At 40.5% G+C, this 18,413-nt stretch overlaps 1 protein-coding gene across 4 annotated transcripts in view; it reads left to right on the top strand.

The window, feature by feature from the left end:
• Nucleotides 1-18,413, top strand: part of CDH11 (cadherin 11) — a 156,056-nt gene that overhangs the window by 101,231 nt on the left and 36,412 nt on the right. For all 4 annotated transcript variants that reach the window (XM_037815902.1, XM_037815899.1, XM_037815901.1 and 1 more), the window contains 4 exons: nt 6,441-6,841; nt 10,970-11,264; nt 14,065-14,184; nt 16,030-16,197. In XM_037815902.1, coding sequence (XP_037671830.1) covers nt 6,614-6,841; nt 10,970-11,264; nt 14,065-14,184; nt 16,030-16,197 — 811 coding nt within the window. In that variant the 5' untranslated portion in view covers nt 6,441-6,613. The remainder of the gene's footprint in view (nt 1-6,440; nt 6,842-10,969; nt 11,265-14,064; nt 14,185-16,029; nt 16,198-18,413) is intronic.

The raw sequence follows: 18,413 nt of genomic DNA, 5'->3' as shown, positions 1-18,413 counted from the left end.
TATGGGAAGACAGAACCGATATATTAAACATTTATCTGCAGAGATGTGGCCACTGGCTCCTCTGTGTTCTTATGCATGGTCCTATGTGCACTGATCACATTGGATAGTTGTTCATCTGCTCTGACAACTGCCTCTCCATTGACTGGGGGCACTCCTGCAAGTGGGGGGTGCAGTTTACCCTTGATGTATCCCCAAAGTCCAGCACAGGCCTGAAACTGTGAGAAGTTTTTGCTGGATGAAGTAATGGGCAATAAAGAACACTTAATCAATAACAAAGGGAGGTTTACATTTAGGCCTTTGTTATCACTGATGATGTTCCATCATGTTAAGCATCTGTTTGTTATTGCCATTTTTGCTCTAAACTTCCCTTGGGTGTTTTAGCTCATGTGAAAGAAAAACTGAAAATACATCCCTCTCTACACATTCAAAGAGAGTTTGTTCATAGTCTGAGATGACACTACTGACAGTGTTATTTCCTGCATGTGTTGATATATTTTATTCATCTTAATGATTAACATTTAAAAATATTACAATCAGGAAAAAAAACTGTCTTAAAGACTGAATAGAGCACAAAAAATATGTTCTTCATTGCATGCTTTGCATTTAATCATCTTATCATTTGAAGATAATTTAATTACTTGCAGAGGAAAATTAATAATCACTGAATTATTCTACAAGTCCAGGACTAGGACTTGAAGTTGGATTCCATGATACTTTGTGGCCAAGGGAACTTAAGAATATAAAAGCTTATTGGACTTGCTTAAAAAGAAATGAAACTTGTATCTAATAAAGACCCTTTTCAATATCAAATAAAATTTGGAACTGAAATGGTCCATGGAGGTGCTTCATGCGATCTCCTTATATTGAAGATCAGGAAAATGGGAGTTAGGGAAATAGGGAAATAGGGAGTTACGTAAAATGATCCAAAGTCAAGCATAGGTTTTGCAGTTATGGAAACTTGAATTCGAATTCCAGCCCTGCCAGTGATTCAGTGTTTACCCTTGGGTGAATTTCTTAACCTCCCTGAGCCTCAGTTTCCCCCTGAATAAACTGCAGATAAGATTTACATATGTTTGTGATGAAAATGCAATAAAGTGGTGAGCATGAAACCCTTAGAACACTGCTCTGCACAAGAAAAGCCAAGTGACTGGTCAAGGATATCCAACAATTGTTACCTAGTTTTGTGTAACCTGTAAGTGATGGACCAAGATTTGGACCCAGGTCTGCCTGACACACAGATACTGGACGAGTTTTCCACTTCCAAAGCTGAACTCCTGTGGTTCTCTATTTCTCCAAAAGCAGAGGAACAGTTACAAATTTCACTCCCCTTAGAGAACATTGGTCACTGGCAAGGTGCCCTGTTTGCTCCATATTTTACCACTTGAATTTGGTACCGGTGAGGGGAGCAACATATATAACGACCCCTTTACTGATTCAGCTGCATATTTTACAACTGAGAAGTGATTACCCCAAGCTTATGCCTTGCTCCAAGTGTAGAAATCAGGGGAGAAGAATTGTGATTCAGTAGTTCTTGTAAAACTTCCTTTCCCCATTCTCTGTGATTTCCACAGACATGGCATAATTCCTGTGATTTGATTTGAAACTAGAGACCAGCTCAATGCTGAGTGATGAGATCTGAAAGGAGAATAAAATATGCTTGAATTAATTTGCATGATAGAATCTGATTGGTTACAAAGCCGTATTTGTTGAAGGGGACGGGAGCCCCTGAGCTAGGGGGTATTGCAGATGTGGAATGGAATTTGGATTTCTGGTGTGGACCTCGGTAATATTCTTAATGTAATGATAACCTGCCTTTAACTGTAAATTAGCTACCTGGAAATGAAAAGAACAGGTCAGCCTGTCTGATCCCTCCAGCTCCGTGGGGAGGAGGAAGCTGAAAAACCAAATCTGCTTGCTTTCTGCTAAGCGCTTTCGTCTTTCTTTCTCCACCCAATAACAATTTCCAGCAGGAGTCCAAATATACTTAAACACCCGTATATGTCATTTTCTTTTTGCGGAGACAAAAGCAGGCACAGCAACAGAGTTTTATGCTCAAGGCGCAGTAGCTTATGACGGGCTATCTACTCTCAAGCGAGCCTTCCACTTAGAGCTGGTGGTTTTGCAAATCCATTTTCCTGTCATGCTGTTACTCCAGTGACTTTCAACAACATTTATTTTTCCTTCCAAGCAATATGCTCCCATCATAAAATATAAAGTCCTCCTATATGTTTTCCAGGAACCCCAATGCTTAGGCATACTGGCATACTGCTAGAAAGTGCTTTAATGAAAGGATTGTACAAGAACTGCCTTGGGGACATTATTAAAACTAATTAGAACATTGATAGATTTCCCTAATTATTACCAGTGTCAAGGTCTTCTTAAGAGGGTGGTCTCCTATTAATTTTAATGTGCAGTTCCTGCAAAATCTCTACCATTGACTCTATCAATCAGGTCTCTACATTCTAGAAGCATTTCTCAAAGAATGAATCCCTCTTGATATATCTCTTTAATATATAAATTTAGAAATTCTGAAACAGGAGCTTAAAACTAAAAAGCAAAGTGTGCTGTTGACAGACTGATGCAATCACCTCCTGTTTATCTTCACTTTGTTCATGGCTATGAAATGCTTTCTCTCTGTTTTGGTTAGTGTTCTGGTCCCAGTCTACCACTCCCAGTGTCGCCAAAACGTAAATCATTGTCATATCTTGATTATTGTGTATATGGAGGTGTATGTCTATATTTGATCTACGGCCTTCACTTAGAGAAGTGGTATCATATGGTATTGTTAGGCAGGTAATTACACCTGATAAATGTTAACTATTATTACTATGTTCATCATATTCATATTATTATTATACCCTAAGCATCAATGTTGGTTTATTTCCCACATTCAGGTGGCTTCAGCACAGGTGGCTTCTAGGTTTCTGTTTTTATTACCATGTCCATATCATTTCCTTTTCCCTGTGAATTTCAAGCAAGTAGCAAGAGTTGGTATTGTTCAGTGATTAAGAACACAGACTCTGGAATAGATGGTGTGGGTTTAAGTCCCATCTTTGCTAGTTACTAGTGAACAAAATGCTTAATTTATCTGTGCCTCAGTTTCCTTATCCTTTAAAATAAATATATTCATTAGTATCTACTCATACTTATTGTTATTCAAATTAATAGATGGGATACTGTTTGTAATGATTTTACAACAGTGACTAGAAACATTTGTTAAGTAAATTTTCATTATGAAAGTGAATAAATTTTAAAAATCATGTCTAAAAATATATATTATTGATATCTGAGATAAATCATTAAACTAATTATATGTTACATATGGTTTTATAAGTACTTAAAAACAATGGGTCCAATGAACTAGTTTTATGGGTTTTGCTCTTCTTCCTAGCAGAATAAAGGAGAGACTTTCACCATTTTAACAAAGGATGAAGTTTGTTGTTTATTGGTCATGTAGAAGCTTTTAAATTCATTAGTAGTAAGCTAGAATTTTTATAAAGGGAAAAAACTTGTCATCGAGTTTCAACACTTCTGGTGTCAGAAATAATTGTGCATTACAGCAAAATGGCAGCCAGAAGAAAGAGGTGCAGAAACATCAACTTTAATTAAACCCTTTCTTTCAAATACACTTCACAGCTTATATGTAAGAATAATTTATCACCATGTGAATGAACACTTAATACTTGGCATGGTGCAAAATGGGCAAGGATCTTGTCGCACCATATGCTTTTTCCTTTCTGTTCTTCTCCTTGAGTTTCTGTGGGGGCGATACCAAGTTTGAAGTTGAAATATGTGGTTTCAAATCATTCATTCCCCTTATACTGATGGACTGCTTTGAGCTCAGGCATCGGACATGTAAATGTCAATAAGACACAATCCAAACCATTAAGAGATGCCCAGCCAAGTGAGAGAGAATGCATGAACTGGAGGAAACGCCCCCACCATCTCTCATCAAAAGTCTGGCAATGAATATGAAGCTAGAGGCCACCTGTAGAAAATGTCACTCAACTGCTTCATGTTACAGAGAATGAGGCAGAGCCTTCCAGAGAGTAACTGACAGGGCCCCATGACAAATTAGTGGTAGATTCTCCACCAAATCGTGAGCTTCCTGACTTAAGCCCATTGCTCGGCCCTGTCTCCTTTAGGAAAGAGCAGAGTCCTCTCCGTGCTCTTCCCACATTGTCAATTTAGCTTACAAGAGCCTGCATTTGATGTATTATTAAAATGCCTAAGTTCCGAGGGCAAAGCCACTAAAGGATGACACTAACTTTTTAATCTTTTCTCTCTCTTCCACACAGACTTTTGCATGTCCTGGAATGTCTGTCTACAGCAAATGTTACAGATTTAAACTCCCTATTCCTTGTAAAGAGACTAACATGAAGACAGGGTGGTATTGAGGGCAGATACCATTTCGCCAGGTTAAAAAGGAAACAGGCTTAGGTTGGTGAAGTGACAGTCTATCAGACGGGAAGGGATTCCACACAAAATTCCAATAAATTCCCTTATTTTCTGGATTCTTCAATGTCTGTGGTATCCATGTGACTCTTGTTCCTCAATTCCTCTCTTGGAGAAGGCACCCTACTGCCATCTTCTGGGCATCTCCACCTGTAATGCCAGGGCACCTCCTTCTGCCCAGCGAGGGGTTCAGGCTTGGATTGTGGCACTTGGAGAAAAGAGGAAGAGACACAATGCATGCCCAGTTCCCCTGCTGTGGGCTCAGGGCTTTATATGAAACAATTATCATCCCCATTGTTCAGATGAGAACACAGAGGCTCAGAGTTACTGATTGTCATGCCCAAAGCCACCCAGATGGTAAGATACAGGAATGGTATTCAGAACCGAATCTATTGCATCTCGAAGTCTAGGTACCTTCCACCATGCCGAGACCCACACCACCTCCTTCTTGCCCTTCCCCCTCCCCCAATTCATCCAAACCAGGTTAATAAAAAATTCTACCAAAGCACTCATTCCTACCATGTCTGATCAACTCATCTTTCATTCAACCAGTGCTGAAACAAAATGTCATTGTCAACATCAATGTCTGACCCTCCAGGCACAACAATTTTCTGAGATTGTTGGTAGGGGCTGTGTGGTTCTGAGAGATAAGTCTCTGATTAGAGTCTGGTGACTCTGAGAGGAGAGGATGATTCTCCAAAGGAGAGTGTGAGTTGTTAAGAGAAGGGAGCTAGCGAAGGAAGCTCCTTAGGGAGAATTAAGTTACCAGTGCCAGAAAGACGAAGTCCAGTGAAGAAGTCCAGGAACCTGAGGCAGGAATTAAGGACTGGAGAGAAAAACCAGAGTGCTGGAGAGAGGACCAGGTGTCCAAGGGTCAGAAAACTGGAAGGGTTCTGGGGCAGTGTTGGCGGCTCATCCTCACTATTGATGAGAAGCCGAGTCACGCTGGATGCCAGGGACAGGAACACTGGGTCAGTTGGTAGGGCAGATTGTTTTATTTTATTTTGCATCTCCTGGATGGAGAAAGCTTGCAAAGTTTCTTTGGAAAAACTGCCAGGCGGAGGTAGGATCTTCAGCTTCTTGAATGGAGCTCTGACCCGACAACAGCAAATCTGGCTCGCTGAATTGACACTCTAGCCTTAAGTGATCCACCAATGAGAACTTGATCCATTAATTCACTGACAAATATTTTAGTGACTATCAGTGTGGTCTCTTGGGTCATGCATTGACCTCCCTCTTTAGCAGGACCTCTTATCTGCCTTCCTTCTTCATTATACCTTCCAGTCATGGCTGAACCTCTTGGGACATGCTGCGCTCTTGACTGCCTCTGGGCTTTGGGACATGCTGTTCTTTCTTGGCGTCCATCCCATCCTCCCCCTTCTTATCACACGTAACCATCACTTCAGGATTTGGCACAGCCATCCCCACCTTTTCAAGGCTGTCTTCCTTCAACAGCTCCACTCCCAGGATGTGTTATATGTTCCTCTCCTGGGCCCCCATAATGTCCTAAGTGTCTCTGTTTTAAAACCTATAACAGCATAATTATGATCAATGATAATAAAAAGTAAATATGGAATGTGCTAAGAGAATTCCATGCATTACTCATTTAAGCCTTGTGACAACCTTGCAGTGAGTACCACCTGCATTTCACAAATGAGCAAACTGAATTCAAATAAGTTGGTTAACTTACCCAGCTGGATTCCACAGCACTCAGTGCTTTCTCCACAGATAAATCAGACCTTGAGGGTTTTCTGTGTGTGTGTGTGTGTGTGTGTGTGTGTGTGTGTGTGTGTGTGTGTGTGTGCGTGTGTGTGTCTGTCACCCACCACCTTACAGTCCGTGAGAGAGCAAGGACCTTTCCTTATTCACAGCTCCCTCCTCGTCACCCAGAACAAGGCACTCACAGGCACAGAGTCCAAATGGAATTGAAATGAAATGGGGTGGAACCTGTGGCTAATATAACCTTTCTCTCTCTTTGCTTCCAGAAGCAGACTGGGGAAGCGGGCAGTCTTGATGTGATGTGCTCAGCAAACGGAGGCATTCCATCCCAGGAGAGGTCTGTGTTGAAGCATCTGGGAGGCCACCATTGAGAAGGCCACCACACAGTTGGCAGAAAGGGTGACAGCCACATTCTCCTGTGCCTACCACGTAACCAAAAATGAGGGAGAACTACTGTTTACAAGCCGCCCTGGTGTGCCTGGGCATGCTGTGCCACAGCCAGGCCTTTGCCACGGAGCGGCGGAGCCACCTGCGGCCCTCGTTCCATGGGCACCACGAGAAGGGCAAGGAGGGGCAGGTCCTGCAGCGCTCCAAGAGGGGCTGGGTCTGGAACCAGTTCTTCGTGATCGAGGAGTACACTGGGCCCGACCCCGTGCTTGTGGGCAGGGTAAGGCTGCTTTTATTCCATGTTTGTATTCGTTATAGATCGCATTTATATTTTATTTGCATTCAATAATTACGTGTATTTCTCCATTATGTTTGCATAGCAAAAACAAAAAATTCTAGGAGGTAAAACACTAATGGTCTGACCATCCAGAAAAATATCACAGGACACATTGTTCCTACATCCTTCCAATCTTTTTTTTTTTCATTGCTTAGACTTATCCATGTTGAGAACCCTCTGTTTTCCATTTGATATTATACTATTTAAAAACTGCATTTTTAATGGGTGCACAATCGTCTACTAAATGGAAATGACCGTAATTTATTTAACCATTCTCCACCAGAGGGCATTTCCCTGACTACACCTTACCTCCAACTTGGATGCCTCTCCTCAGTGTTCTCTTAGTACTCGGTACTCCTTTATCACTGCTTTCCTTTCTATATTATGCATGGCTATTTATTCATCTGTGTCCCCTGCTAGACACCAATCCATTTGCATCAGGGACAGGGACAGTGCTGTATCCCCATGTCCTGGTACTAAAACTGGCTTAGGGGAGGCCTCCGTAAGTGCTTGATGAGAAGAAGGATTGTGTGCAATAGGATGGGTGTGCTTGTACCTGCTTTGGTTTAGGGATGGCAGAATCCAGTTGGGGATGGCTTCAGTGTCCTAGCACTACTCAGGCTAGAGCAGAAGGACAGCCCAAAATATGTCTGAAAAACTGCCTGCCCACTATTGTTTGTGGCAAAGCATGTCGCTATCTTTGAGACGATAGTGACATTAACTCCAAGGATTTAGGTGCTCATATATGTAAGAACGGAGAGCCCACTCTACGCAGTTAATGTGGTACCAGTCAAATGGAATCTAGTTCAAAGGAGTTTAGATCCTAGAGGGAAAAAGATACCTAAGCAATTAAACAACAACAACAACAAAAAACTAAAACGAGAAGCAGAATAATGATTATGATTACATGGTAAGGTTTCAGAGGGAAGAAGGAAAGTTTCATGGAAAACTTGATTTAAACTTGTGACCTGAAAGATGAGCAGGAGTTATCCAGTGAGAGGGACATGGGATAAGAGTGGATTTGAGAGCTGCTAATTTCTGAACCGCATGGATTCCAACCAAGTTATCATAGTTTCTCCTTAACATTTGAGAACAGTGCTCCTTATATGTGTAATTGGCATACTTGGAGGAGGCTTATGTTCAGAGTTGGGAAGGAGTCTTTTTGAAAAGATATGCCAAAGAATTTTCATTCATTTATGCCTGAAAGGGGAAGCTGTTGAAGTAGACTTGGGAAATGGAAACACGGGGAACTAATTAGAATGTAGAACTTCCTAAGTAGTGATGGGCTCTGTGCCCAGAGAAGAAGAAACTTCAGCCATGGCAGGGGCTGTGTAGCTTGAACAATGTGGAGAGCTGTGCATGAATTGTTCTGAGAAAACAGAATCTTCTGCTTTGGGACCCTTCTCAGTGGGAAGCATTGTGTGTTAGGGTGGAGGTTGGAGAAGACAAAAAATGGGGAGAGCCATTCCAGCATCTCTGGGGAGCATGCCATTGTAATGGCTACAGAAAGGGGGCGCAGGCAGAAAGTGGGGTGAAAGAAAACTCAGCATCATTCATAATGAGTGGCCTTCAAAGGCTAGGCTCAGCCATGAGAGTGACTCTCAATGTCAGGTCAGAGAGGGGGAAAAAGAAATAAAATAGTTGTATCTTGTGGCTCTTCTTTTTGAGATCGTGCTAAGATATGGTTCCCCATAAATTGGGGAGCAGACTAGATGATGTGTTCCCTAAAAACCTTTGATTCGACAATCTTCAAGTTTGGTTTGACATGCTCAGAAAAAGTGAAATTTAGCAAGCCATGGACTCTCAGACTTTTTCTGTAGGAAACATAGTTTCTGTGTTACACAGAGGGAGAAGCCTTCGATCTTGAGATTAGGAATTGTTTATGCCTCAGTAGTAGGTTCCCTTGATCGCATCGGAAGGCTTACCAAACTGCTTTTTGTGTGGAACCTAATAGTAATATCATTGTCAGTTATACAGATCATCTTTGTTGGGGGTAAAGAAAAAGGAATCTACATCCAAATTTCAAATCTGAAAACAAAATAGAAAAGATAATGAGCAGTGTGTTTATGTGCTGTTTTTGTTTTTAATTTTCAGTCATTTGGTTAATCATGAAAAAAATGTTTTCTTCCCAAGAAATTTGCCAAATTGATATATAATACATGAAGGCCACCAGAAACTTTGGTTGTCTGGGCACTCCCATTAAAGTAAGCATTTCATTTATTTCTGTTTAATAGGCTGAGCCCTAAACTTTTACTAGGTCTGAGGCAGAGAAAAACAAACAAGCAAACCCAAGCCAACCAGGGAGCGGGGACCCTCTCCTGGTTGTGGAAATTTGTGTAAAGATTGGGACAATTCTTTTCATCTACTGGAAGCCACCAAATGACTTCATATTTTGTGTACACACTACCTTATTCATAAGAAAAATGTTAGCCATAATCTCATGACAACACATACTAATAACAAGTTTGAAAGGAAAGTGTGTTTTTTTTTTCTTTTCCTGAGAAATGCTATGGGCTAAAAACAAAATAATCTTTGTAATTTGTACCTGCAGGTATCTCCCTGAGCTGAAATATTTGGTGTTTCCCTGAAGCACTGCAAATCAGTTAGATATCTTTTGGGAAATGGAAACAGTACAAAAATTTAAAATGTGTTCAATTTTGCTTTGACTTTGAGCAAGTTCCTTAAGCTCTCTAGACCTTGGCTTCCTAATACTATTATTATTTTTTCAGTATAATAATAATACTATTATTTATTTAATATAATAATCAGTATTATAATTGTATTTACTATTATTATGAATTCCATTTGAGTAAATCTTTTCAGTTCAAAAGGATTTTCTTATGTAGTAGACAGACCCAAGGATTTTATCTCAGTTTGGCTACAGCCGACGCCTATGAGAACGGTTTAAAGTAATGCTTGTCTTTTCCCGCAGAGGGAATAATGAGGACAGAGGAGGCAGATTAAGATGATAGCTGCAAAAAACTGAGGTTGGCTGACAAGGAAGGGAGAGGAATTCACTGTAGAGGAAAATCAGATGAGGGCTTTGGGGGAGTCCATGGTGTGAGTCACAGAGCAGAGGCAGGGCGGAAAGGCACAGGACTAGCGTTTAAGAGACCTGGACGATTTTCTTGGCTCTATCGAGTGTGGATTTAGGCCAGTACCATCTTGTCTCTGGGCTTTGTCAAAGTTGAGGGAATAACTCAAGGACGTTTATGGTTCTTTCAATGGCCTAAGGACCACCCCTTCCTTTATGATTAGAATGGGGGCTTCTTCCAGACAAGCCACATCCCCAGCTTCTCATACCCTCTATGTCACACAGCGGGTCTGCTGGAAAGATCTGACCAGTTGAATTGTTTGCAGTAGCACAAGTCTGGAAACAACCTGAGTGTCCTTTGGAAGAGGACTGCTAAGATAAATGACAATAACATCCATAGAGCAGATGAGGCAGATCTATATGTAATGATGTGGAAGGACCTGAATTAATTGTTTTAGGATAAAGGAAAGGTGAAGAATGATATGTGCACTGTGGCACTTCATTGTGTAAAAATAAAATAGGGCATTTATGTATCTGAAGAGATATGCATAGAATATCTCTTAGAGGATTCACAAAACCTGGTGAAAGCATTGCCTCTGAGCAGGGCAAATGAAGGACTGGGAGTGTAATTGAAGGGAAGACACTTACTGCATAAATGCTGGCTTATATTTTTTGCAGTATGCATAAATTTCTTTCCAAATAATGACTAATGTATATAGTATATATGTATATATATAAATGTGTGTGTGTATGTGTTTCCAGGGAGCAGGGAGGAAGCTCATAAGTTCTAGAATTTAAAAAAATATTTGAACCCTGGCTTCGCTGCTCCCCAGCTGTGACCTTGACCCAGGCAATGATCTTCCTTAAGAGCCCATTTTTTCATTTGTAATCATGGTGTGCATGTGTGTGTGTGTGTGTGTGTGTGTGTGTGTGTGTGTGTGTGCGTGCGCCATTTCTGTGGCAAGTGGCATGCCCCTGAGTCTATCTCCCCATTCTATCCCTCCAGGAATTACAAATCTCGATTTTTCTTTTCCTAGCTTCATTCCGATATTGACTCTGGTGATGGGAACATTAAATACATTCTCTCAGGTGAAGGAGCTGGAACCATTTTTGTGATTGATGACAAATCAGGGAACATTCACGCCACTAAGACGCTAGACCGAGAGGAGAGAGCCCAGTACACGCTAATGGCTCAGGCGGTGGACAGGGACACCAACCGGCCGCTGGAGCCGCCCTCGGAGTTCATCGTCAAGGTCCAGGACATCAACGACAACCCTCCCGAGTTCCTGCACGAGACCTACCACGCCAACGTGCCGGAGAGGTCCAACGTGGGTGCGTACGGCGCCCCGCCTGCGCCCGGCGTCGCTGCGGGTGGGCGGGCTGGCGCCGGCGCCCCGGAATCAGGAAGTGGCACCGAGGCGCCACCTTCCGTGGCGAAGTAAACGAACGGACGAATTTCAGTTGTGGAGCTGAAGTTTCAAATATTTACGATTTGGACTTGAATTTTTAAAATCCAAACTTATAAAATACGAGTGATTGTGAAGGGATAGGGAAGATGATCCCATCTGGCTTATCCTGGCTCCTGCACTTTTATTAACTCTGTGATTTAGAACAGGTTTCTCTATTTTCTTACCCTTAGTTTCCTCATCTGTAAAATGGGAACAGCAATTTATAGTCTTGCAGAATTAGAGATAGTCTATATCTAGTCACTGCTGCATGTTGATGTTCAATAATTAATAGCAGTGGTAACATTTGTTGCATGTAGGCACTGTGCTAATTAGTTATTTGCATTCTGTATTTCATTAAGTCTTTCCAGTGCTTAATCTTTGTGACATCGTACATCCTATTGCCATATTTTACAAATGAGAAATCCAAGCCAGAAACAGGTTAACTAATTTATGTGAGGTTAACCAAGCTATTGAGGGGATCCAGAATACTAGCACACTTAACTATGAAACTATGCTGCCACTTGTTATTAGAATAAATCAGAAGTGGGTATGTCTTGTCATCATACACAAAGACACGTTGCACTGCCAAAGGACATCTCTGTAGGATTTCAACTAGGCACCTTCGACCTGCAGTCACATTTATTTGGCTTTATAGAATGCATGTGGTCATTTGTGAAACAAGCCTTGTGTAATAAGAAAGGCTTGTCTTTCAGAAAGTGAGCAGGGCTGTCCCAACAGGAAGTCAGTCCAGTTATATGAGTTGGAGATTTAGAGCTCAAATGAGTTTAAGGCTCATCAGGGCCAAACCACCCATTTTTTTTTCTTTTTTCTTTTTTTTGTTTTTAATTTTTTAAACCACCCACTTTTACATATGAGAAAACTGCACGATAATGAGAGTCTACCTGCTCAAGAATGTTAGAAGCAAAAGTGACTTTTGAACCCCAAGCTCCTTCCACATTTCAAATAGAGTCTCTTGTGCCAGAAAATATTTTCCTCCTTCTCCCCCTCCGGGAAAACCAGGCTCTTCTCATAATTGATGAATGCCAGGCTGAACCATTTCCTGCCTACTTCTTTCTCTTTTTTCCTGCCCAGTCCTTTAGTTTCTTGGTATTCACCTGGGGGTCTAATCAGAAACAATGAATATTGAAAACATCCATAAATAGGGAGCTCCGGTGTCAGGACCTGTGCTGGAGGGAAAAGACCAACCTCAAAAAGGGTACTCCAGGAGAATTTTCATCGCTCCCTTGGTGCTTAGGAATAATGCTCCAGCTTTTTATTACAGCATATGAGAGTGGACTCTTCCACTGGCAGACAGTTGTGGTTTGATTCCTGCTGTGCCCCTGACAACAGCCGCCACCTGGATAACACCTTACACCTTTCTAAGTTTTCACTTAGCCATCTATAAAACGAGGATGATGTAAACTATGACGAGATTTAAATAAAATAGACGTAAAATACAAACAGTTGTGGGGGACTTGGCAGAGTACTAGAAACAAACTAAGCATAACAAATTAATAATTTCCTTAGTTGCACCATGATGGTAGAGAACAGGGCTCCTTCTTCCTTACAGACTCCAGTGCCTGGCATGTGGGAAGAGCTTAAGAAAGGCTGTTTGCATGAAATAATGAAATACTAGTGAGAGACCTGTAGAAGGGTTCCCAGCCTTCCACATGGAACCTCACCCCTCTGGTGAAAATGTCATGAGTCTGTTGCTCACTAGATCAGAGTTAGACTCCTAACTCTGTAAATAACCAACTTTGTCAAAAAAAAAAAAGCAGCAAAATGTCAAACCTCTGACATTTAATTTCTCACAAGTACAATGAATGTAAAAAATGCCCAGCAAAGGGATACTGACAGAAGACACAAATGGTGCTTAACACGACTCCAGAACTAAAGGAATTTGAGAATCCCTGGTTCTCTGCTTCCTGCTTCCCCTGCCCCCAACTCAGAAGCCTAACACTCCAGACCCTGGATATGAGGGAGGTATTTCTAGGAAAAACAGGAATCCCAATTCCTTTGAATTTCCTGGTTTCTTTTCATTGTGACCGTCAAATGCTTGCCTTAGATCGCACCAGATGTTGATTGGTTGTTTCTGTTATATGACTACCTGGCCTGTTAGAGGTGGGGAGAGGCAATTTTCATGCCATGAAGGAATAACATTCTGCACAATATTTATAGCCATAAATTAATTAAACTATAGTGTTAGCAGCAATTTTATCACCTGCAAAGCAACAATAAAATGAAGTACGCAATACCCTGCTACAGATGGAACATTGCACTCTGTCCTTCCATGAAAAGCAAGTCATCATTAATTATCATTTATTATACTCCTTGGGAAGATTCTTATTTAATTATTTGATGTACTTCATATTTCAGTTGCATGGGTCTTAGAATGTTTTTGCAATCATGTTCATATTATTATTTTAACTACAGAGCATAGCAGGTTGTGCTATGAATATAGAAAGTTCACTTTTTAACTATGGGAATTTAAAAAAAAAAAGCAAGCAAGGAAGGAAGGAAAGAAAGAAGGAAGATCGCTGTGCATCCAAATTCCAGGAAAACAGAGCATATTGAATAACTGTGGGGCTCTCCTCAGTTTTTAATTTTGAAAGGAAACTTTGTAAACACGAATGCAATTTGAAAAGCTGAGGGGGTGTTGCTAATTAACTTCTTTCTTTCTTAAGGAACATCGGTAATTCAGGTGACAGCTTCAGATGCAGATGATCCCACGTATGGAAACAGCGCCAAGTTAGTGTACAGCATTCTCGAAGGACAGCCTTACTTTTCAGTGGAAGCACAGACAGGTACGGTGGAATGTCATGATTCGTGACATTGTGAATCAAGAGTCCAGACCTGTTCGCAAAACCTGTTTGATTCGCTATTCACTGTTTTCTTAAATATGAAAAGGGCACCATAAGCTCTACCTTACAGGGCCATTGTGAGCATTAGCTACCATGCCTGTGCCTGACATATGGTTGGCATTCAGTGAACCGTATTTATTAATGCTTCTGCCAGGGTTTCACAAAGTCACAGTAGTAAATATAATGTTGACATTAAACTTTTTTGCCAGAAAGGACTTGAACTGTGGATCAAAATTAAGAAACCATAGGTCTTTGAGGGCTAATGTAAACCCCTACAGATTACTTGAGTAGAAGCTCTCAGCACTTGCTCTTGAAAATCACAGTTGTGACAGCATGTTGTACAGGGTTGGGGGCAGTAGGGGTGGCAGCTGACAATCCCACATATCTAAGAGTCAGTACATTCCCAATATCTTTTACTGCACTTAGAGAGTCCCAATGGAATTTAGCATCTGGAAAGAAAGTTCTGGAAATTTCCTACAAAGAACCAACAGAAAACCAAAAATATGAACAAATGAAACAACCCAAACCAAAATGGCTTAATTTCATTTATCCTAAATTGCATCATAGAATCCTTTTACTGGAGAAAATACATACCGACCTCTTAGGAGACTCAGTCCACAATATGCCCAAGGTATCCTGTCTCTTTTTTTCCACAGTATGCCCCATATTTTTGAAAGATAGTTACAAATAATCTGCATTTGTATATATATATTGCCAAGCATGTATTTTGCTCATTTGCTTGACTTGATGTAATTTTAATATGCATGCATGTATTACACATATATCATTTACTTGTAGCCACTTTGATTCAGAATTCAATTTTTGGGGCTACTTGCTATGATTTCCTCAAAGGCATTTGCTATTTAATCTTACCAAGTTAACCAAGGGTAAGTGTGTGATTTCATCTAGACTTTTGAGATGTTGAAACCTGGTAGAGGGATTGTAGTTGTCACCTTCTGCATCTCTTGGTTCTATAGTTAGGATCCACTGGTTTGAGCTTACCAAATTATTTAACAGATAAGGAAACTGAGTTCAAGGGTGTTGCTCAGACTCATACATTTAGTATAAATGTTGCCATCTCTACAGAGAGAAAAAGCTTGTGCATGTTTCCCAGAGATTTAAGTGAGTATGGCTTTCATGCAAACCATATGCCAGTATCCAGCTATCATGTGGAATTCAGTCATTAATTTATTATGATGTCAGTGATAGGTGATGGAAGATAGAAAGTGTTTTCATAAACAGTATGTCTATTTTTAACCCATTTGCTTGTCTCTTATGAAAATTAATATTAAAAATTTAATGTGTTACATTAAATATATGCCTCCAACTTTTACCTTATTATGAACCACATAAATGTTCATCAAGTTGCATAAGAGAATAGACTTCCAAAAGATACTGTTGATTTTTGAGTCTAAAAGCGTGGATTTAGTCAAGGCCATTTATGTGATGGGCCTCAAATATTTCAATCTTTAGAATCTTTAAGTGTTACACTTGAAGAGAATGAGGTTATTGCTTGTATTAAAAATGAACCATATAGAAACAAGTGAAATTTTAATGCTATATTATAATAATTAAGATTTGCTTAAAAAGACTTAGGAGGCCCCAGATATGGTTCCTTCTGGTTAAAATTTTTTGTTGAAGTGACTTTTCTGGGAGAACAGAGGCTGTTTTATTCATCTTTGTTTACCAGTGCCTAGAACTTTTTATTGCTATAATGTTTTTATAAATGAATATCTGGGCCAAAAGAAGGCTTATAGGTTCTGTGATCTTTCTTGCTCACCTGTCTAGGAATCATCAGAACGGCCCTTCCCAACATGGATCGGGAAGCCAAGGAGGAGTACCACGTGGTGATCCAGGCCAAGGACATGGGTGGACACATGGGTGGACTCTCAGGGACAACCAAAGTGACGATCACGCTGACTGATGTCAACGACAATCCACCAAAGTTTCCACAGAGTAAGTAGGTGGGCTTGGCTTTCACTCTTCAATGGTGCCACAGCCAGGGCTCTGTCTTCTCTTACCCATTTCTGCTTTACTTAGTGATTGAAAAGGAATCTAGAAAAATAGAGTCTTTGTACATCATTCTTGCAAAAAAAGCAAAAACACACAAACAAAAATAAATGTACTGGAGTAGAGGTAGTGGGAGAAAGACAAGGAGTAAAATATCCAATGGCCTTTAAAATAGAAGATCTGTTTTACTGGGTACTTTACTAGGTAGTAGCAATGTGATACTAGTAATTCACTAAACTTTATCTGTCTTAATTTTCTCATTTCTAACCTCGATATAGTAATAGTATCTGAATCAACCATCTGTTGCTACATGACAAATGGCCCCAAACCTTAGCAGCTTAAAAACAATAATAATCATTTAATTTTTATGATGAGTTTGCAGTTTGTCAGGACTTAGAGAAGACAGCTTGTCTCTGCTACTTGAAGCATCAATGGCAAGGTAGGGTGACAGGAGTTGGAAGATCCATTTCCATGATAACTCAGTCACATGGCTGTCAAGTTGGTGCATTTTTGGATCCCCTTCATCTGGGCCTCTCCATGCAGTGGTTTGGCCCTCATCATGGTGTGATGGTTGGATCCCAAAAGCAAGCATTCCAAAGGCACCAGACAGACATTGTATTGCCTTTTGTATCCTAGCTTCAGAAGTCACATAGCATCATTTCTACTGTAGTCAATATTAAGACGCATGAATGTAGATTCCATCTTTTGATGGAAGGAGCATCAAAGCCATATTGAAGGAAAAGCATGTGGGATGGGAGATATCATAGTGGTCATTTTTGGAAAACACCATCTGCCATAGTGCCTAATTAATAGGACTCTTGTCAGAAATAAATGAGCTAGTGTAAGATCTGACAATGACACCTGGCCTAAATTGTCAACAAATGTTAACCATTAGTATTATCGGGGGCAGGGCGTATGGCATTTCTACAAGATTTACAGGACTGTTGAAGGAATTGAAAGAAACAAAGATTTTGAAATGCTTGAAATGTTATTAATAATCATAATTACAATTTCTACCATTTGATGAATAGTTACAAACATTACAAATCTATGTAAGAGCATACATATTAAAATGGATTCCAGAAAGGTAGAATAAGTTTCCCCAAGAAGGTGGTCAAGCCAGGACTCAAACACAAGTCTGTTTATGCATGTATGACTTATATTACAGATGTCTGCTGGGGCTGTAATGATGCTGGTGCTGCTAGTCCATGGATGCACCAAGAATGTGTCGTCTTCATTAGGTTCGACAGGTAGTAGTAGGTAGAATCTGTGAGTTTATCACCAGAGAGATGGTCCTTTTTTTCCAGTGAGGAAACAAGGAAGGCAACCAAATGTGGCCCAGGAAGGCACCGTGGTCACTGAAAGAAATCCAAAGACAATAATCTATGCAAAGGGGACACTGAGTTGAGGATAATGAGCAACAACCAGTTCTCAGAGGATCCCAAAAGAAATGGGTGATTGGCCTGGTCAGGCACTAACTTCAGCATCGCCAATGAGCTTAAGGCTCACATTGTGCTCTAAAAACTGCATGCATCATTATCCACACTGTAAAATTGTCTGGTGTGCTAGAAGGAAAAGGCCAGCCAGGATTATCAGCAGGCAGCCCTTACTGCTTTTGTGCATATGCAATCGTATAGTAAAAGTTACATTGCTGCTGTGCAGATACCAGTTTCATAGCCTGGAACTTGAATGAGATGTTGAGAACATCAACTTATGGCAAGTTCTTCTGAACCTTAACATCAGTTAGAAATTATCTACAGAATGGCACCCCCATCTCCCACCTGTTCTTTGATATGGAGGGCATGATGAGATTAAGTTGAATATGGGAAAAACTGAAAGTATTCAAAAAAAAAGAATATAAATAAATGTAGACAGAGTATGGAACTGATAAAAATCTATATAAGGGGAAACTAATGCTTAAACAGGTTAAGTAACTTACCCTTAAGCTAAGATCACAAAGGTCTCCAACCCTTGCTTCTCTATATTCTGCTTCACACAGAGTATTTTTAAAATAGGAAAATGCAAATGAGATCACCTTACTCCTCTGCCAAAAACTTTCCATGTCTTCCCACCATGTTTAACAAAACCCAAAGATTTTTTCGTCTCTAACAATGCCTTATTTTATACATTACGGTCCCAAACAACCAACCTATCTCTTTCCA

The sequence above is a fragment of the Choloepus didactylus genome, chromosome 22, assembly GCF_015220235.1.
Source record: "Choloepus didactylus isolate mChoDid1 chromosome 22, mChoDid1.pri, whole genome shotgun sequence".
NCBI classification, from domain to species: Eukaryota; Metazoa; Chordata; class Mammalia; order Pilosa; family Megalonychidae; genus Choloepus; species Choloepus didactylus.
This window is presented reverse-complemented; position numbering and strand designations above follow the sequence as displayed.